This window comes from Ammospiza caudacuta, chromosome 6 (genome assembly GCF_027887145.1).
Source record: "Ammospiza caudacuta isolate bAmmCau1 chromosome 6, bAmmCau1.pri, whole genome shotgun sequence".
NCBI lineage: Eukaryota > Metazoa > Chordata > Aves > Passeriformes > Passerellidae > Ammospiza > Ammospiza caudacuta.
In genome coordinates, this window is record NC_080598.1 from 34,611,872 (window position 1) to 34,634,012 (window position 22,141).

General features: G+C 36.0%; 2 protein-coding genes across 2 annotated transcripts in view; one reads left to right on the top strand and one right to left on the bottom strand.

Annotated features, from left to right (window-relative positions):
• Positions 1-22,141, bottom strand: part of CHRM5 (cholinergic receptor muscarinic 5) — a 44,261-nt gene that overhangs the window by 21,116 nt on the left and 1,004 nt on the right. The gene's annotated exons all lie outside the window — the stretch shown is intronic.
• AVEN (apoptosis and caspase activation inhibitor) overlaps positions 1-22,141 on the top strand; it is an 88,298-nt gene that overhangs the window by 14,156 nt on the left and 52,001 nt on the right. Inside the window, exon 2 of the mRNA XM_058806962.1 lies at positions 5,531-5,711. Coding sequence (XP_058662945.1) covers positions 5,531-5,711 — 181 coding nt within the window. The remainder of the gene's footprint in view (positions 1-5,530; positions 5,712-22,141) is intronic.

Here is a 22,141-nt window from a genome sequence, read left to right on the forward strand (position 1 = left end):
AGCATGGGACAGCCTTGGGGAAAAGAGACAGAAGGCTTCTTCTGCAGTTAATGCAACTTGTTGATACTCTTCCAAATTTTCCAGTTAGTGCAGAATGAGTACTGAATTCATAATGATACTGTTCTCACAACATACCCCATCAAGTATCCTTCAGTTTGGAATTTTAATCTTAATCAGTAGAGTGAAATTTTAGCTAGTGGCTTTGTAGTTTGGAAAATCCTGTATCTAATGAGCAGCACTCTCAAATATGCACTTTCTGAAATAAATAATTACTTGGCAGGCTTTGCCAAGAATAAAGTCTTGCTAACCTACAGTGCATGGTTATTAAGTTTAATTTATCTACAAGTCAACAGTTTTCAAACTGGGTCTCTGAAAGCTACAGTGTGAAATTTGAGCAGCATGTATTAGATTGGTTCATTTTTTCCCTGTAAGGCTCTCATTCAAAGGACCATGTGCTAATCATGTACTAGCAGGTCATGGAGATACTTCTGAGAGGGCAGTGAAGAGTGAGCATCAGGATTTATGGATTCTTTTCTAGGTCTTTGAAAGAGAAGGTGGTCTGCCATTTAAATCGGTAGTTAAAAACAAAATAACCAAGCTGTTTGCCTGTGGGGCTTTTTCTTTTTCCTTGTCTCAGTGAATCTAAAGGAGATATTTAGCTCCTAATAATTCTCATTTCAATTCAGTGAGGCATAAGATTTGTACAGAATATGGCTTTAGCTAGTGGAAATGTTAATGATTTGTGAGAAAGATGCAGGACACCTTGTAGCCCGGGTCCTTGATCATGTTAAAAATTTAGAGTACAAAGAATATTTTAGGAGGTGGGGTTTTGGTGCAGCTGAACAGCAAGTTCTTCTTCCATTTGCCATTGTTCTGAATGTAGTCTATTTTTCTTTAGTATACCATACAGTTAATTATTTAGAGAGTTTGTTAAATTTCCACCACAATAAACGAGATGATGCATTCCTTTGTCAAGTAATTACTTACAAAAAGAGGGATATATATATATATATATGGGTTTTAATTAATTAAATGTATAAAATAAGAAAACTTTTGAAGATTTTTATGCTATATATAACTGTCATGAGGTATTAGCCTATCAGTCATAGTAATACATAAATTAAGCTGTCAGGGAATTCTCCTGTACCTTTTTAGTTTTAAATATAAATAAAGTGCATGTAATGAGCACTGTTGCTAAAAAAGGAATTCTTTTGGACATTGTGTTGTATCTGTAATGTACTAAGATAATTCCTGGTATAATCCCATTGCTCCTGTTTGGTTACACTACCAAAAACTTTGAACCATGAAATTTAAAGCAAGTATGTCTTTCCAAGAGCAATTTAAGTCATTAATGAGTGAGTGTCTCTAACATTAAAGAGTAAGTCTTTAACATTTCCACTTTGGTCTGCCCAGAGGAACCACTAAGAACTCAATATTCTAATTTACATGCATACAAGTCTTGATATACAGACTTCTGTTCTGTGAAACAATTTAAGATGTAGAGATCGTGAATGGCTTTGCTGCTTAATTATAAACGTTTTTTTGGCCCTTTGACTTAGAAGTCCCTTCTGTGAAAATTTGGCCTTAACAGCTGCTGCCAAAGTTAGAATGACAACCAAAAGATTGTCTCTGCATATACATCTTAGTATTTTAAAAATAAATAAGAAAAAAAAAAGATATGTGCTCATTCATGATGCAGCTGATAATCTGGATCAGATTCGACCCAGAGAATATTTTATTTTTCTTGCTGGCCTTTTACCCTGATGAGAAGAGAAAATGGGATTGAGACATCTAGGTAAGCTTGAATGTCTTTGCACTTGACCACAGCTGTACAGCAGTTGCTATGAAGGGAAGAGGGAATCAAGACAGAAGTTTATTTAAGGAATTGGTGAATGCTGTTGCTTGTTGTTGAGAGCAGCAGATGTAGGGAATAGACAGCGGTTATGGGTGTCCATGAATATGCCGGGATCCCCGTATGACACTGACTGGTTTTTATGACTCTGAGTGGATATATATGATGTCTGGGGTATTGTAGGTGAGTGTCCCTAATAAAGAATGGAAAAGATTAAGGAAATGTGAATATGTTGTAGCTGTAATTCCAAACAATAATACAGAGATTCAGTAGCAAAGGGGAAAAGTAGCACTTGATCAATATAATTTTGAAGAGTTTCTAAAGATAATTTGGGAAGGAAGTGAAGAAGTCAAATAGCTATGCTCTTTCTAAGAGATTAACAAAAAAGCTCAAATGAAGTTTACATACTGTAAAGTGACATATTGGGAAGAGAACTGGGAGGAATGCTTCAAAATAAATAAGAATGGAAATCTAGTAATGCATGATACCTACATGATAGGCAACAGCAGTTGGTCCAAGGAAAGGTAAGCTGAATGTCTGATGGTTCTGTTACTGTAGAATAAGTACAGTATTCTAAGTACTGACAAAGATGCAGAGTTCTATTTTTTTCCTGCAGTGTAACCAGAATTGAACAGGAAGAAGGCTATAAGCTCTAGCTCCTGTGGCTTCCTAAGGATAGTAAGTACAGTTTTAGAAAGTCTTAATGGAAGCCCTGACTTTTAATGCACTTTGAGTTTTGTTTTGTAAAAGGGCTGTGAGCCCAATAATTCTTGTTGAGTGCTTGGACACATGTACTTAACATGCCAGGACTGATTGCACTTTCAGTGAATAGTGGTTGAGTAATTGAAGTGGGATGCAAGAGGTCACTGTTGCACTTTCTCCATTGTGTACTTTGATCCAAACCACTCTGGGATCCAGGGAAGTGCAGAAGGATGACCCCAGGGGAAATTACAGAGCAATGTTTACTTCATTTAAACACCTTTATTCCTGAACCACGTGCATCAATGTGTTCTTATCTGTAAGACAAGTCAAACAAAAAGCCCACTTTCTGATATTTTCTCAATACCATACTGTCCCCAACCCTGTATGTAAAATTAGTGTACTAAAGTATTTTTTTTTCTCTGTTAGACTGCAGATTGTGGTCATTTGTACTATGCTTTTAGCTTTCCTTTAGAAGAAAAGTGCAGTCACAGGTTCTCATAAAGGATAAAAATGCATTGCTTGGCAGAGGACCACAAATAGTGCAAGTTCCTCTGCAGGGGAACTTGGCCCTTTCCCTGTTGTTTGAGTGCTTTAGTGTTTGGGTGGAATATTGCACACATTTTTTTTTTTTTTTTTTAATTCTTCTGATATGCAGAATAGTCTGAAGGTTTCCTGGTTTTGTTCAGCTGGATTTTTGCATGCTTTGCACACTTTGAAAATTTCAATGAAATGTGCAAATGGCGATGCATTACTGTCTGGAACTGAGGCACAGCAGATAGATGGTGTACCTCCTGTGGTATCATGTGGTGTTAGAGCACTGAGCAATAACATGTAGATAGCTTTATTTAAAGGCCCATGTTTTTCTCCTTACGTGAGTAATACTTTTTAAAGGTTATATCTGAGTTGGCTTCTAGAATTTGTTTCAGCTTGTATCTTTGGTGATTTGACAATGTGGCAAGAGTGTAGCTTATTTCATTACACACAGGACAGATGTTTGCTCTGTTCTGATTACAACTCATACTCAGTAAGGTGGGGTGACAATGTTAGTAGCACATGGTGTAGCTGAATAGGTAGCTATGAGAAAGGTGATTAAGGTGTATGTTTCTGAGTTCCTGGGGTTCTTACTTGGTAGCTGTCACATGAGATGGTAGAAGCAAACTATTTTCTGAAGTTTCACTGATAAGTTTTTAATGTATTTGGAAATTTTAACACATCTTTAAATTAATTGAATGTTGACTATTCAAGTGTGATTATTTGCAGTTTTGTTTTGTAGCTTGGTGGTGCATCATGTAAGATTTTCCATTAAATATTTATTGGAAATGGAAGCAGGTTTTTATTTGAAGTTTACTTGTTTTACTAGCTTCAGGACAGTACTTGCGGAACCAGGTTGCATAGCTGCTGTTAATGCTCCTGAGAATTTGTGGTTTATTTCTTGAAGTTAACTATTTCACTTCTAAGAAGGGAAATTTTCTTGAGGTGCACTGTATAACATATGCAGCTAATAACAGAAAGTGAAAAAGAATTTAATCTGGTTTAAGAGAAGACATTTGTATCCATACTAGTTAACTGGAAACTTGTTGAACTACGGGAGTGGTACTCCTGGGTATTTTATGTTTACAGCTGAAAGGAGTGAATTCTTTAAACAAGTCTATAAGAAGTAATTGTCTATAATGTTATAGCTGCTTAAGATGATTCTGATCTTTTCTTAAAAATAAAGTACAAAACTGATCTATCTTTGTAGCACTGTTCTTGCTTTGACCTGTGAATTGTATCAGCTCCAAGTTATTTTGGGCACTGAATTTCACTAGGTTTGCTGGATTATAGCAAATCATTAATTTCATGAAGAAGAATAGAGAAGTATTAAGTTGGGTTTGTGGGTTTTGGTTTTTTGTTGTATGGAAATTATGGCTCTGCCTCACTTTCCAGTAATGTAATTGTCACTTCATCCACTTGTTCACATAACCAACTGTTTACCTACAACAACCATTTTAGTGTATTTATCTGATGAATACAAAGAAAAGAGAATTTACCTGAAAATTGCACAGAACCAGTGAGAATGCACAGAATATTTTCCCTTTTTGTCATCTGTTTGACGCCTGAGAGTGCATTTGTGTAATTGTGACAGATTTAATCTCTTGCCTGTGGAGTGCTCCTCCCTCCAGGAAGCAAATATTTCTTTTTGTGAAGCAACAGTCATTTCAGCTGAAACCCAAGCTCTGGGAGAGCTGCATATATAGACTTCAAAACAGGGGATAGTTTTCCACAGCTGTTGAGTACTTGTGGTAATTGCCTATTTTGCTTTTATCTTGACTCTTTGATAAGTTCTCCTTTTGACCTTAGGACTTTTTAAGAGGTTAAGATTAGTAGGTTGACTGCTAGCAGTGTATTTAATTTTTTTTCATGTGCATTTCCATAAAATAGCTTTTATGAAGGAAATTAAATTTTATTAATTTTTCCATATTACTTGACTCTATAGTTGATTATAATGGAAATTCTTACATAAATCACCATTTTCAAAATGTTTGTCTGCAGAATGTATCTTTTCCAATTCCACTGTACAAACATTGGTTTTTTTCAGTTAAAACCTGTATCACTGCAACACTTGGACAGAGACAGAGGCTCTTGGTTTCAATTCTTAGTTCCACTCTGTATGCATTGCTCTCAGTTGTAGGAAGAAGGCTATTTTCAAGTCATTATGAATTTTCAGAATAGAAGGGAAAGTAGTGGAACTTGTATCACTGTCACTGCTTGATCCCATGTAGGAACTGAAGCTTTACTCAGTACTTCTAGTTACATTCTTGATGAATTAACAGTTCACAAAGATAATACCAGCTAAAATATATGTGGGGATCCAGATGGATTTGTCTTTCTGGGTTTTATTTCTGTGGTTGGTATTGTTTGCATGAATGATTGTTGAAATACAGAACAAAATGCTGTTAAGTTGCAATGGCTTAACTGTCCATTTGAATGTCACAGGTAGAGGAGGATGATGATACTGAATCACTGCATGAAGAAGGGAAGGAAGAAGTGAAATGCTATTCAAGAAGAAAGGTATTTTCTAACTGGAGCCGCTATGAGGATACAGAAAAAGAAGGACAGAATGGAGTTGGGGAGTCACAGAGAGGAACAGACTTCAGTGTTTTGCTTAGCTCAGCAGGTAAGCTTTTTCCAATCTGTAGGGCTTTTTAGTTTTGTATTTTGAGACATGACTACTTTTCTGGCTGTTGTCCTTGATGACGAAGCTCCATGCTAGAATACCATTCCTGTCTGCCTCAGTAAGTCTGCCATTTATGTACTTTAGAGTGTTGAAATTCTCCATGGGTACAGCCTCATAGCATACAGGCTGCATGGAGCTGTGACAGATGGGGAGTAAGAGAGGGATCCTGGCTAGTGCATTTATGGCCTTCTAGTCAAAAGATGGGTCTCAGTGTGTGCAAGCATCCAGTAACATTGAGCTTATTCTTGCTGATCTTGGTTATTGGGTAGCTTTCCAGGAAACAAAATAAAGTTGTTGGTATGACAAAACACAACAAACAGACAGCTGCTTGCTCTTGTTTGTTTCAACAGAGATTTGTGATCAGCACTGTAGAAATGTGTGCATGAAGAGCAAGTGTTGCTCTCCTTGAAAATAATGACCAGTTGTTTTCCCCTGTTTAGAGGAGATAATAAAGGAGAAGGTGGAGAGACAGACAGAGAGATGCTGGGGTTATTCAGCCATACATTAATAGTATTGGGTTGTTACACTAAAACCAGTCACATAAAATTATTTTAGAAACTCTTGATATGCCATTGTGTTGGAAAGCCATTCAGTAAAAAAGCTACAAATTATGGCAGTTTTTGTAGTACCTTGGAAGTTCTGCAATCTCTCAAATCTAAATAATTGGATTTTTCAGTCACAGCTTGGTAGGGTAAGTTAGAAGTTAGCTACAGTAAAGAAACAAAGAACAGAGATTTGTTTCTTTGTGCAAGAATCAATCTCTGAAGTTCTGTTTCACATGAGCATTGTAAACTTGGGCCTAAGCTGTCAGATTTTAATCACAATATCGTGAAATGTGTATTAACTTCTCTGAATCTTGTGTTGCACGGAGAACAAGGCTGGAGTCAAGGCACATAGTACGGATCTCAGAAATGTGTATCTAATAGAGTCTGGGGAGCAAAGTAGATATAATAATTAAAAACTTTTTCAAGCATGAGACCTGTCCTGAGCTGCCATGTCTCCATGGTTCAGCTTTTAAATAACTCAATAGTTAGCCTACAGAATGTCTTTAAAATGTTCTGAGGAATAGTACTTTTGAACTGAGGGTATAACAAAATATGTTTTAGCTCTTTTAATTTGTATTTTTCATGAGTTATACTTCAATACATATATTACCTCCCCATTTATTTTACTCTTTAGATTCTCTTAATGCCTCAAATAATAATATTGGAAGGTAGTGTTCATATATTCATCCTATTTCTTAATTCTACATCTTTGATTTAGAGAGTGCATTATTTTAGGATATATTTTTACTGTTCTCTAGATTGAAATAAATCAATAAGAAACTGCAGTGGAATAAAGTACTTTCTTTTGGAGGAAGAAAAAAGTACTTCTAAACAATAATGCAGATTTCTTGGAGTGACATAAAAAAGCAATTTGTCTCAGCAGTGTTCTTTGTTCTTTAGCTTCTTTGGTTAATGTGTAAAAACTGGGAATACAGTCATTTATTTGTAGTGGTCTGAGAAGAAGCTCACACATCTGCTTTATTTGATAATTGCTGTTGTTAGTATATTACTGTTCAACATTCTGAAGATACAGAATAAATTCAATTTAATTGCAACAAGCAGTTAGGGAGTACAGGAGAGGGAATGGAGTTAAATTTCCAATTTTTCATTAATACAAAAGCTTTAAAAACTGTTAGAATCTTGTTATTTACTATTAATGCACAACTATGTCATTAATACAGCCAGTTAAGAATTCTTTAGCAAAGGCTCAGATTAAAAACCTGTTCTCCTATGTAATGCTTAGGTTCTATAATATTGAATGCAGGGTCCTAAAGAGAGTGTCATCCTTCAAGATAAAACTTGTCTTATCCCAGAAAATATGCAATTTATTGAATGAGATAGCATAGAAAAAATCATTTGAGATAATGTAATAAAGACAGAATTAATGCTGGTGACAAAGTTAAATGGAGGAATTGCTGATGTCCGAGGAATTAAAAGTGCTTGGTACTTATTTGTTTAATATCATTTATAAGTGCATCTGTGTGTAATTCTTTACTTAAAATAAACCTAAAAATAGAAAATGAGATATTATGTGATACGGATGTTGTGTTGATAATTAGCATTAGAGCTTTTAAATCTAATACATAAATATTACTCTTGCTTGAATTTAGAAAGGAACAAAATTCTGCATTATTGCGCTACATTTTTATTGTTAGCAGAGGAAGGTGGAAAGTGGAAGTCTCAGGAGAAAAGAGTTTTTAGATACTTGCAGAGAATGTAGAGTCTTTAGGATGTTTTATGTTATGTCTTTCAATAGATTCTGAAAACAAACACTGTGTTTTTAGGTTTTTGCTTATAGTTCCAGCTTTCTCTGCTTCATGCCAGTCTCTAGGGTGGCATTGACTCTGCCTTTTCAGTCTGATATTTAGGCCTGACTAGTCCCAGACTGTCTCTTGACTGCATGTTCTTTCTCTGCTATCAGCCCTTGCCTGCCTACTAATTCTTCTCACTCTTCCTTCCTTCTGTTGTTTTTCGTGTTTGTTGATTTCTGTTGGTGGATCTTTTTTCAGTCTCTTGTTGTGAGCCAGCTCCCTCCCAAATATATTTATTAAAATCCAATTCTTTCAAATTCTGTCAGATGCAGAATTCTTACCAGTCCTGGTGATCCCCAAGTCTTGGTTGTTCTGCTTGGCTTTGCTCATCTGGTTTCATTCACTACCACATCTTGTTATTTCCTCTTAGTTTCTTTCATTCTCTAGTTAACCCCAGTTTATTCTTTCAAGCTTCCAGTTCTGGTCTGCATTATAAACTGTTTTTTCCATCTTCTCCCCACATTCTCTGTCAGTATCCCCAAATTCCTACTCAAGTTACTCAACAATATAAAGTGACAGACCATTGTTTACAACTGTGTTAGGGATATCACCATGGGTGAGGCTGCAGAAATACGCAGGGTGACAATTTGTGGTTAGTGTTTTACCTAAAGCCTGTTAAATGCAGACTTCTACAGTGGAAAATCTGACTCTCACTCAAAACTGAAAGTAGGAAGAAACTTAATTCAGTTGCCTTGCACATTGGGATGGCATGCAGAAGACCACTGAGGAGGTAGATGCGGTGCCTGGTTGTTAAGCTTCAGCAGATCTTGTAAAAATTAGGTAGAAATTCAGATTTCTAGAAGCTTGTAATTGGCTAAGTCAGGTCAGATTTTTCACAAAATGCACAGAACATATCTCTTTCATGCAAAATCATTGTCCAGTCTGATTTCAAGGTACTGATTCAGGGAGGGAAAGGGGTTACAGTTTCTCAAGTGCTTTCACACAAAAATGTTCAAGTCGTTCTCTGGTTCCTTTCCAAGGGCATGGTAAGGGGAGGTAAGGAAAAGCCACCTGAAGCAGAAAATAGACCATGAAAATTTCTTACTGGATATTTCAAAAGGCAGCTGAAAATAGTCTTAAGAACAGCCAGGTGCCTTTGATAACAGCTGATGTCACTGGCCTGATGGAGCTTCTTTGTTAGGGCTTATTATATTTCTGTGTAAAATAGGTATCCTGGGTTCAGATTAAGTTGTTAAGTATGTTTCTTTTTTCAGCATTTTAAAATGCCTGTATTTTTAATTGTCTTGAATATAACAAACTTTTCCATGTTGCTTAGCCGATATAAAATACAAGTCCCATGTGAAGCCTTCAGGGAATGGGTCTTGAATCAATTTAGTAAAAATGCTGTTGAAGCATAAAGAGCAAGAGAAGTGGAAGTGATAGCATAACCTTACTTTGTGAGCAGAATCTTGCCATGTTTGAAGAGCTGCCCTCATTATTTGAAAGATAAGGGTTAAGTGACCTAGAGTAGACTAAGGTTGTTCATCAGATTTTTGGCTGTGAATAGATTCTTTAAAATATATATTTTTAAAATATCATTATAGAGCTGATCATATCCAGGCACTTGATTACTTTTCTTAAAACGTGGTAGGCATTAGCAGTAAACCAGCCAAAAATTGCCAGCATACATACCCTCAATAACAATACTTGGATTGCAAGATGATGATTATCAAGATGAAAAAATATAATTTTGGACATGAATTTTTCACATTTGGTTTTTTAGGCCATGGCTGAATGATTCTGGTGCATTAAAGATTAAGATAGAGAAATGCTGTGCAGTTCAAATAAAACTGCGAGAATGGTTTTGATATTGTAATAATACATATAATTTATAATAATAATACATATAGTTTCTCTAGATACCCAGCAGTTAAATACAATAAAAATGTAGAATAAAAATCAAAACAGTCACTGGAGCATAATCATTATGAACAATAGGTATAAGGATTGTGAGGCAACAGTTACATTCCCTTCCCTAAACACTTGATCTGTTTGTTTAACCTCTTTCTTTTGGGTCTGTGTTTAATTTTGGTATGTCTGTTGCAATGCATTGCTGCATTTTTGTCTTTTGCAAGGTCCGTACATGCTTGAGAATTTGAAGTACACAAAAGACCTTGGGCCATCTTGAAAAACCTGAACAGATAAACTTGTGGAGCAAGGCTTGCATTAAAAATAGGTTTTACTTTTCTATCTCAAGTGGAGAGTTTTCCAAGGTTTTTTTTTTGAAAAAAGAAGAATTTGAGTGAAGAGTAAATCAATTTTCTTTGTTTTAATGGTAATTCTGCTCAAGTAAAAAGAATGGCAATAACAGGGCAGAGTTCAAGTACTAAATAAGAACCCTTTGAGTTTTCAAATTATAGAGAATAGTTGAAAATTGGTTTTCTTTACAGAAATGCTTAACTCATGGGTGATTTGGATTACCCATATATATATATATCTATCAGTGTCCCATTTTTCAGTGGTACTTGCTTGACAACTCAGCTATTTCTTGGCCAGAAATTGGCCGAGAAGTTCAACTGATGCAAAACTTCTATGTTCTTACTGTTCCCCAAGTGACATGATCTCTGTGGGACACAGAAGTATTGGCTACTTCTTATCACTTATCATCAGCTTTAAGATACAGGTGCCAGGTTACTGATTTTTGAAAGGTGATTGCACTGTTGCATTAAGGGTTGGTAACAGGTCACTTAAATATTGTAGTTTGTGCGACCCTGACGTAAATACGTAGGGCATGTGCTTTACTTGCATCTTTCTTTATGTTCTCTGTTTTTGACTACCTCATTCCCTAAACATTCTCTGAGTTTCCATGACCTGCTCTTCTATCCTGCTTTTCCTTCTAGCCCCATTTCAGCACATCAGAACTTTCATTTCCTTTTTGATGGTCCTCTTGTAGATAACATTTCCCATCTGTGGAGGGCTCATATCCAAGTGGTCTCATTGCCATTTGCATATGTTTTATTTGCAACAGGGCTCTCTGCAACTTTGGACTTGTTACTAGACCTAAGAGATACTTCTTCTTACTTATGTACCTGTAGGCATCTGAAATCAACAAAAAAATGGTCTCTCCTGTACTCCTTTTCTTGTCCCAAACAAACAGAAAAAAACCCTTTCACAGTAAAGATTTGCATTGAAATCACAGGACTTGGCATCAGTGAAAGCTGGTTCTCCATCTGCTCAGTGCTTCTTCCTAAACTGTTCCTAACATTACAGAAATTCATCTCTTTTTTTTTTTTTTTCTAATCAGACAAGCCAAGCTGTCTTTTTTTCTTTTTTTTTCTTTGTCTGAACTAAAAATAAGACATGCCAGATTTTAAGTATTAATTACATTTTCTTGATAAATGTGTTTTCCTGTAATAGGTAGTCCGTGCTCATTATGTATGCTTTCATATCTGAGCCTTTATCCCTCCTAAGTTTTATCTAAAATGTAACCCAAACTATGATTGAAGTGTGGAAGTATAACGTGACTCCATGATTTGAATATAAATGTAGGATAACATCTCTTTATTTTAACATTCTGATGTCTTAGAGCTATGTGGCTTTAAGTATCAATGGTAATACTGTGTAATTACTGGTAAGTAATTTAAAAAATCTGAAGGATTTCAATATTTCAGAGAAATTTGGGTGCTTTATGATTTAGAATTGAATAGAGTAAGATTCAGAGACTAAAGGGGTTAAATTTTATTCCCATTAAAATCAATGTGGTAAGCTTTTCCCCATTCTTTTAACTTTTTGCATCTTGAGTACAGTAATTTATTTGTGAAGTTTCAGATTTCTGGATTTAAAAGGTTTTCTGGCCAATATCCTCCTCTAACTCTGGGTTCTTAATCTTTTGCTGCTACTTTATATTGATGGAAATTCTGCTGAATTGTGTTGAAGTATGTTTTGGTATGAAATCACAAATCAGTTTGTTTAAATGTGGAGCAATTTGTTCTTATTCGTGTCTTGCTGTTCTCATGTACACTACTTGAATTTGTAGGTTTGAGACGTAGATAAAAATGTCTATTCACCTGATTGACTGTTTCTCTAGTTTAATAATTTCCTTTGTTTTTACAAAGCCCCTAAAACTGTTCTTCCTGATTAGGCCTCATCTTGGTCAACTGTGTTTCTGCCATATCATCTCTGACATTTCTGCCACTGAAATCCCCTCACCAAAACTGAATTACTCTGGTATTAAGATTGGTATTAAGATTGTACATTTCTTATTCCAGTATTCATTTCCAAAGTTCAGTGTGTTATTGCCATGACATTCTTGTTCACTTTTCTCCTGCTTTTACTGCTTTTTATTTATTTTGTTCCATTCCCTACTTGGAGCCTTTTAAAACTTTTTTATTTTCATTATTGCTGCATAGGACATTTGATTGATTTGATTTTTCTTTTCTTTTGGTTTCCTTTTTACATTTTGATTCTGTTAAATTCTGACCACTGTTAAATCACCTGAATTAGACTATAGACTTTTTAAAGTAGACACATTTTTTTCCTTATTCATAAAGTACTGTTTCTTTTCCAATAATGACATTAATAGATATCACTTCTATGGTAATACTAAAAGATGTTGATTGATTTGGAAGAGCTGTGTTTGTTTTAATCGTAATATTTTTGTTCCATCTCTCAGCAGTTTACATTAGAGAGAGAAACAAAATAGAAATTCTACAGAGTTTTCTAAAGCTAGAAGTTTTTGTTTATGGTAAAAATGATAAGACTGTCAGATGCAGCAGATTAGTTTAATTGCAGAAACCAGACTGCATTTGCTGTTCTGTTTCTCATAAGTGTGCATTTGTTCCTGGTATCTGTTAACAAACAAAATAAGTGTAATAGGAATGTTTCCTTGTTCATCGATTGATGTTCCAAAGTGTTGAGACCAGCCTGCATGTGCACCACCATCAGAAGAGATGGTGAAACCTATTCTAGAAATAGTGTCAGAAATTCATTTGCAAGGAACAGTGCTGTTTCTAAGTATCAGTTTTGGAGTCAAAGAAGGGCTGTGAAGAAGATAGTGTTCTAAAGGATATGGAGTGCCTGTTTCTTCCTTAATCTCATTTATGGCTCCTCCTTTCTTCTTATTCCATGTGTAATCCTGAAATTTCTCCTCAAATCTGGTCTTGATGGCTTGGTCTCTCCTTGTCCTGCTCTTCTTTTAATGCTTTTGGTTTTAGTGTACTTTAGTCACACCTATTAATTTTGAGGTTGTTTTTTTCTTTGGTCTCATCCTATTGCTCAAGAATTCCTGGTTCCTACATCCAACTTCTAGTCTAGGCTTTCTCTTTACCCTTCCCCTGCCTCATATTTTTGTCCAAATCACTTGTTAGTTCCTCATCTGTTCTATGTTCTCTTGCCTATTTATTGTTCACTCTCAGCTCATCAGGGAAGTGGCATCATCAGTGTTTCTGGGTGTTGTATCGGAAGATGGTTCTTCTTAGCACTTCAAAGAATTTTTTTTCTGAAACAGCTTGTTTTTTGTCTAGATTTGAGTAATTTTCCTGAAGAATGTCAAAGATACATTGAGCCTTGCCAAAGCTTATTTTAAAACAAGAGTTGTATTAACTGCCTCTTCCAGCCTCAAGGGAATTCTTTGTATTCCTTTGTTGTCCTTTCTTGCAAACCAAGCCCTTGCATGTGTAAAATTGTGAACTAAAAACTCTTTTAATAAAAGTCAGGTTTGAGGGTAAGAATAGGGTGTAAGTGGGGAAGAATTATATTTTCTTTGATTCTGACTAATTTTCAACCTTTACTGGAATGTGAATCAGATGACCTTCCTTTGACAGTACACACTCATTGTCTGAGTTTACAAAGCATGATATTTCTGAATATGCTGCAGATAATTTGGATTATAAAAGTGATCTCTTTACTTCTTTTTATACTGTTAACTGGAAACAGTCTGTGACAATATGAGTTTCTTTGACTGAATATATACGTGTGCTTCAATATACAGAAAATGTGTCGCTGAAAATTGTATATCATCTTGCTATGAAATAAAACGGGGCAAGGTGGAAGAACTATTTCCAGATGGGAATGATTTAAAATCATTATATAATTCTATTGATTTTTGTGTCATAAAGGCCAGTGGCCTTTATTCAAGACACTTAGTAAACCTTCTACTGGGAAAATGCTGGCAGAAAGGAAGTTTTGGAAAGGCAAGTGTTATAAATTAACAGTTCACTAGTAATAGGAGGTAATCTGAGTTAGATTCTTTTTTGAATAAATAAAGTGCTAGGGGTATAAGAGTAACAGTTCCAGACAGCAAGTCTATACAATTTATATTATTCAGGTAGAGATACTCTCTTTGCTGTGTTCACTGTCACCTTTCCAATGCCCAAGGAAATACGCAAAGTGTTTCTAATGGAAAACAGCACTTCTTCCCTGACTTCCTTACAAGGGTGGCTTGTTAGTTTGGTTTTTTTTTCCTTCTAGGTGGGCTTAAGGTTTCAAAAGTTGATAGAAGATAGAATTTGCCATGACAGAATTTGAAATTACTTTATATTTTGTTTCTGGCCTTGATAATAAACTAAGATCACCTCCCCTCTTCTGAAGAAAAAAGTTTGAAAGACACTTAAGTGATATTATGGATTTTGGCCCATCACCAGATATGGATCTCATTGCCTGATTGGACTACATGAATGGTGCAAAAAAGCTGGCAGGAACATGAAATGGAGCAGCTGGTGAGAAGGGAAAGATCTTGCAGAATCAGTAAAATACTAGAATTGCTATTGATAATAGTAAGGGTGGTAGCATGCATGTGTATTGGGTTAAGTTGGATTAAAGCCTACTTCTGATTCATCTTAATGTACATTTGCAGTTAGAATATTGATAACAAGTGAATTTTCTAATGCAAATAAGTGTCTACAGCCTTTCTTGCTTTAAATTTTCTTTTGTGTAACTCCACATGGTTCTGTCTGCCCCTTTTATGTTTCTTTTGTTATTCCTTTCATAATGCCTTATTAATTGTTTCCTTACTCTTAGTTTTATTTATTTCTGTCTCACAGACAATTTTATTTCTCTGAGCTGTATTTGATTATAAAAAAAGGAGGAGGAAGAATAAGAAGGAGGAGTAGAAATCTCCAGGAAGAATAATCTAGCCTCTTAGAGGAAAATTGCCTACAAATATGAGAAAACTAAATTAACTTGTAGAAATATGATCTGAAAGCATCAGATCTCATACCTTTACCTTACAAGCATAGTTTAGCTTGTCACAAAAAATTGGTCTTTGTAAATATCTCTGTGTAAAGTAACATTTAACTAGAGACAAAGCATTTTAAAGTGTCTAAAATGTTTGATTTGGTCCTGTTATCTTTTTGTTTAAAAAAACCCAACTCAACAACAAAAAACCCCTAGTGATTATTTGTGTTTAGTGCCTGTGCTTCAGAATAGTTTACCTGTTTCAGTGCATGTGAACTTTCTTTTGTCTGCTCATTTAGTAATTGAAGAGTCTTTTGTCCTTTTGGAGGTTTCTATTTGCAATTTTTTCTTCTTTAAAGTATTTAACATACTACCATTTTCTACTGCTTCAGTGACTATAGGAATCTGAGGAAGTGAACCATAGAACCAATTTGGGATGCAAAATGGGGAGTGTGAATTAAAGACCTGTTTTTACAAACTTGCTCAGTAGGGGAAAAGAATATTTATGGTCCAAATTTTAGCATGAATTAAAAAAAACAGCTCTGTTCTGAGAGTTGGTCTCAACTAAACTTAGAAATTATTCAATTGTCTCCTCTCCTTGCAAGATGTTTTTAAAACATATATAATTTAATTGTTAATGAAATAATATTTGCCATTATTTGCTTTTAGATTTTAGAAATAAAATACTACCAAGAAAGATCAAGTATAATTCCTTCATTTTTTAACTTGCAAAACATGTGAAATAGCAAACATAATTAAAAAAAAACAGTTTCAGTAAAGTTTGGTGAAAATTGAGGAAGGGAAACTTGCTCTTGTTTTTTCTCTAGCTCAAATTCCTTACTGACTTGAAAGATAGTCAGCAAGGTTCTCTAAATCTTAGATGAAAGGCTAACCCCAGCATAACCAGTAAAATTCATAGATTATAAAGCCAAGGAAACCTTTTGTGATTGGGTGAACTGAATAAAATGAGCAGTCATCAAAGCAAGTTGAGAACTAGTTACTGTTTGACTTAAAGCAGATCTCTTACTGCAGCTGCTGTCAAAAGCTCTCGTCAGTCTTGATTTAAACATGTCTGCTTTGACTTCGACATGGCTTTTGACATGTGTCCCACAACATCCTCAGAGTTAAACTCAGGAAATGCAGGCTGGATGAGTGAATGGAGAGGTGGATTGAGAACTGGCAGGATGGCAGACCTTGGAGGGTTGTGATCAGTGCCATGGAGTGTAGTTAGTGGGCTGTAGCTGGCATTGCATCCCAGGGCTTGGTACTGGGTCTTCTCGAACTTACTGATCAATGACCTGCATGGAGGGACAGAATACCAAACTGTGGGGAGGGACTGATACCGCAGAGTGCTGTGCGGCCATCCAGTGTGACCTAGACAGGCTTGAGAGCTGGGCAGAGGGGAACCTAATGAAACTCAACAAAGATAAATGTAAGATCCTGCAGCAGGGGAAGAATAACGCCATGGACTAGCACAGGCTAAGGCTGACCGACCTGAGCCTGCTGAAGTGGCTCTGTGGAGAAGGGCCTGGGTGTGCTGGTGGACTACAAACTGTCCCTGAGCCAGTGATGTGTCCTTGTGGCCAAGAAGGCCAATGGGATCCTGGGCTGCACTAGGAGGAGCATGACCAACAGATCAAGGGTGGGGATCCTGCCCCTCTACTCAGCCCTGGTGAGCCTCACCTGGAGTGCTGTGTCCAGTGCTGGGCTCCTCAGGACAAGAGAGACAGGGAGTTACTGGAGCAGGTCCAGTGAAGGGGCAGCAAGACAACATCTCTTATGAGAAAAGGCTGAGGGAGCTGGGCCTGTTTAACCTGCAAAAGAGATGACTGAGAGGGGACCTCATCAGTACATATGAAAATATCTGAAGGACAAGTGACTAGAGAATGGGGCCAGACTCTTTTCAATTGGCCAGTGACAAGACAAGGGGTAACAGGTATAAACTGAAACACAGAAAGTTTCATCTGAAGAGGACAACAAACTATTTCAAGGGTGCCAGGACGCTGGAACTGTTGCCTAGAGACTGTAGAGTCTCCCTTCTCTGGAGATATTCGAAATGTGCCTGGACCAGTTCCTGTGCAACCTGTTTTAGGTGAATCTTGTTTAGCAGGGAGCTTGCACTATGTGATCTCCAGAGATCCTTTTCAACCCTAACCTTTCTGTGATTTTATGAATTTCAGTGGTGGAGAATCACCTAAAGCTCTTGCATTGATCTGATGTGTTGTTACCTTCACTTTTAAAAGTGTGTATCTTATTTTTCCTCTAATTCTGTTTCGCCTGAGGATTGCAGAGAGTTGTAGGAAAAAAACTCCACAAAAATGACATATTCTCTGCAGATGAAGATTAAGTGAAGTACAGTATGTGCGTGTGTGCATGTAAACAGTTCCTATACCTTTAAAGTCGTCTGAGATGATTGTTATTCCTCCTTAGTTGAAAGCAAGTGAGCTGCAGAAACTGGGAAAAGAATAGAGAAGAAAATAGAAAATTTCATATGGTGTCACCATATAAGTCAGTGACACAGGCACATTGTGTAGCTTTTTGTACTTTTAATCCCAGAAGCTCCACAAGGAAAGAGTAGCATTGAGAAGACACAGCAAAGGCCAGCAGGGCAACCACCAGTATTGGATCAATTTACATATAAAGCAAGGCTAAGATGATTTCAACTGCAAAGACAGATGAAAATATTATGCCATAGCCTTCTGTGAAATCATGGAACGATTAGTATGATAAATAAGAAATTATTATTGTCTCTGCTAGTGGAAGAAGTAGGGAATATTGAATGGAGCTATCTGGCAGCAAATTCAAAGCAAAGGTATTTTTGATGTAACTCATAATTAAATATGGAAATTTGTCATAGGATCTTGTGGAAACTGAAGGTTTTTGCTGGTTCAAAAACTACTGGAAAAATACTTTGAGGGTGGTCTTATAAATAAGGCATTATCTCAGGCTCAAAAAATCCCTGAACTGCAAATAGCTGGTGGCAGGCAGAATAATACTGAGGAAGTATCCCTGTGTGTGCCCTGTTTTCAGTCATCTCTAGACTCAAGCTCTTGGTTATTGTTGTGCAGAATTTGGGGCTGTAGGAAGCTTCTGGTGACCTTTCCCAAGTGATGTGCTTCTTTCTTCCCTGTTTGCAAGCTGCAGAATCATTAAATTAATATTTAAAGTTTGATATGTTAGTTCAAATTTGTTGGAAGGTATTGAGGTCCCATAAAGAATTCACTTTCCTGTAATTTTAAGATTTTTAGCATGCTTGTTGGCTTCACCACTGATTGATATATAAGTGTATAACAGAAGAATAGCAAGCTGAATTCCTTGTAAAGCATCAATACTGTCATTGAGGCAGACTATACAAATGGATATTTTAAATGTCTCACAGTGTCAGGAATATTGAAGAACACTAGGGAATGTCTTTCTAGAAGTGAATACATCCTATCAAATGGGACTATTTAGGTAACTGTAGATCCATTAATTTGATTTCAGTTCTGGGAAAAAAAAAGAATGGAAAAGCTAACAGGTTTGGTTAATTGAGATTTAAAGTGTGGAGGCAGCCCTTGCAGGACCTAAAAGTTGGTCCAGGACCAGGTATCACAAAGAAAGAGGAATGAGTTGAGCAGATGTCTGTTGAGGCTGTTGGGCTGCAGGTTGAGTTGCCAGGAACATGCAGTTGCATCTGCTGTAACAAAGCTTCCTTTTATGCAGATGCTGCTCTATATCAGATCCATCCCAAAGAAGTTTATATCTGCCAGTTTAAAATGTTTGTAAAAAATATAAATATATATATATATGCCAGTATATAAATGTATATAGGCCCTCATGCTTCTGTTTTAAATCAGAGTTTGTACTTATAGAGGCCTGAATGTCTGCTCTGTGCATTTTCACCTGTAGTCATATACTGGTTTTGTGTGAACTGGCTCTGCTTATTTATTAAGAAACCACAAACAAACAAACAACCCCCAAACAAACATACCCCCAACCAACCAAACAAAACCCCCAAAAAACAACAAAACCCCCCCAACAAGCAAACAACAAAAAAACTACACAACAACAACAAAAAACCTAAACCCATCAACTCTCTATATATGAATATATATGAAAAAAATGAATGTAGATGAAAAAATAGATATATATGAATATAACCAATGTCAGTCAGGTTGGCTTTTTGAAATATAGCTCTTTCCACCTGGCTGGCAGTACTGGATAATACGACCCTCATGTATTTATAGTGCAAATGGTTTGAAGTGTTTTAGTGCCTTTTTTCTCATTGCAGTAATTTTGGGAGTCAGGGGATTATTTAATGAAGGGCTTGAGAGAGATGTAAATGGCTGTGGTAAATTTTGTGTTCCTTTGTAACTCCAGGTGAAATAGATTTACTGCATCAGTGATTTAACTATAGGAGCATAAGTTCTGGATTTTGCTCCTTACTTTCTATTAGCTTATATAAGTTCTTTTATTAGAGGATGGAAGTGTAAATGTACCTTGTGTTTTACCTGTACTATAGTGGTCTTGATAGATGTGAATGTGAACGCAGAAGACAGGCCAACAGCTCAGCAATGCACGTACCTCCAAGTCTGAGCTCCTATTTGTGGATTTCTTTTAGCTGATAGCTGCCCAGAACAGGCAGTTGGCACTTTGGTTTGTGTCTAATTTGGACGATTTTAAAAAGACTTATTAAACCATACCTTACCACTTCAATTTTTGTTACTTGTTGAATTAATTGGGAAGGGGGTCCCATATGTATGGACCACATGTGCCATTTGCTAAGCAGATGTTTTGTTTTTGGGCAATTGCCTGTTGTTATTTTGTGATGTGGTTTATTCATTTCACATATACAAACAACTCAATACAGAGTGGAAATGAAAATATATCCTTGTCAGATGCTTAGTGATCCTTAAACAACTGATTATGATAAAGGTGGAAAAATACATATTGACTTACTGCCTTCAGGTGATATGATTTTACATAATTATATATTTTGGAAAATATTTTGTCACTCTTGGGCACCCAGTGTGATTCTTGGGAATGATCCTGTACAAGGGAAGTAGTTGGACTCAGTGATCCTTGTCCAACTCAGCATATTCTGTGATTCTTTGATATTTATTTCTGGTTTCATGGGAGATTAGGTTTTGGAACTAATAATAAGCTGTTCATTTACATCCAAATACTTTGAGGATAAGTGAGAGAAAAAATGCACTTAAAAATAGCATTTGTCTTGATGACTTAAAAATATTAATGAATACATCTGAAAAAATCCACCTTTCAAAAATATTACATATTGAAAAAAATATTATTTGTATCCAGTTCTTCTTCCTACAAGTAAGCTTTCCACTTGTTCTTAGCCCTCTCATATTTACGACAGAGTTAATGCAGTTCTTAAGTCACAAAGCCTTAAGTGCAGTTCTTAGTTCTGAAGTTTCTAAAACAAAAGCTTTTGAGTAAGCCTTTTGAGCTCTTTGAATAATCACCTGATTTTTCTTAAATAAGGATGTTCATTAGCTGGCATATTTACAGTTTGGAGTGTTGTTGTTTTTTGGGGGGGTGTTTGTTTGTTTTATTTTTAAGCCATGGTAAGCAGTATCTTTTACGAAACAGAAGGCAAAAAACTCAGAAAACATTCAAGTTAACAAAACTTGTAGTGTGACAGCAGTACTTTGTGAAAAAAAAAGCTGAATTCCAGTTCTTATTTTTCTTTCTTTTTTAATATTCAACTCTAAACCACATCTAGCAGATACAAAGCTGTCTTCTGAAGTCAGCTGACAGAATCTGTATTGCATTTGCTGCTTGTTGCAAATATTATTGACTTATAGTAGGCTTTGATGGTTCAAGTTGTGGAAATTGTGAGCTGGTTCTATTGAAACTTACAGCCATATTATTTTAGTTTATATTGTACAGAACCTGCTTCCTCACTTATGATTTTTTTCCTGGTGTGTTGGATGTGAGACAAATTATCAGTGCATGTTGTATAGGAGCTGTGAGGAGGCAGGAGGAATTCTTACTGGATCAGGGTGATATGTGAAGTGAGACATGGGAAAAAATAATTGAGAGAAAAGGAACGGAAACTGGGGAAATACAGAGAGTGCTGAAACCTGTCAACAAAATGGCTGAGTTATGGGTGCACTAGTAAAAATTCCATCAAGTTCTCATTAAATACAGCAAATGGGAAAATGGGAAAGGGTTAGAATAATAGAAATGTCTTTGCCTGTATTAAGCAGAACACTTAAGTATGCTTAGAGAAATGGGTTTTCCCCCCTGCCATGACAGTGAAAAGTGTGACAGTAGAACAAGTTTCAGATATATAAAGTATACCACATTAATATGCATGAGGTGACCTCTTTCTTGAAGAAGTTGTTTCACATATCCTGCCATTATTTTGGGAGTATGTTATGGACTCTTCATACTACGATGAGCCTTGTCTCATATCAACTTGAGTTTTTAGTCTCATACTATTCTACCAGTCTTTGGCAAGTAAGTTCAATTTTCTAGCACTTGCTAGAATTCTTTGTACATAAGTGAAGGGTTCATAATGGGTATTTGTGAATGGCAAATTAGTCTGCCTTTAGCAACCATCAAGCAAGAGAGATATTGTTTTAGTAAGTTAGCAAAACATAAGAAGAAAAAAAGCCAGAAAGAACTGAAGGTTATATTAAATAAGAATATCATATAATTGGATGTCCTAAATAGAAACAAGGGAAGTGATACAGAGAGAAGTAGAAGAGGTATTTAAAACAATGCTAGAAGAAATATTGCATCTTAATAAATAGAAAAAACAGTGCGAAAACAATAAAAGACAGTAGTAGCAAGGATGTAGTTTTTCAAAGCTGCTATTGATTACAGATTTGACCAGTGTGATAATATAAATGGTATGTTCAACGATGTAAAATTCTTAATGCTTTTTGAATTT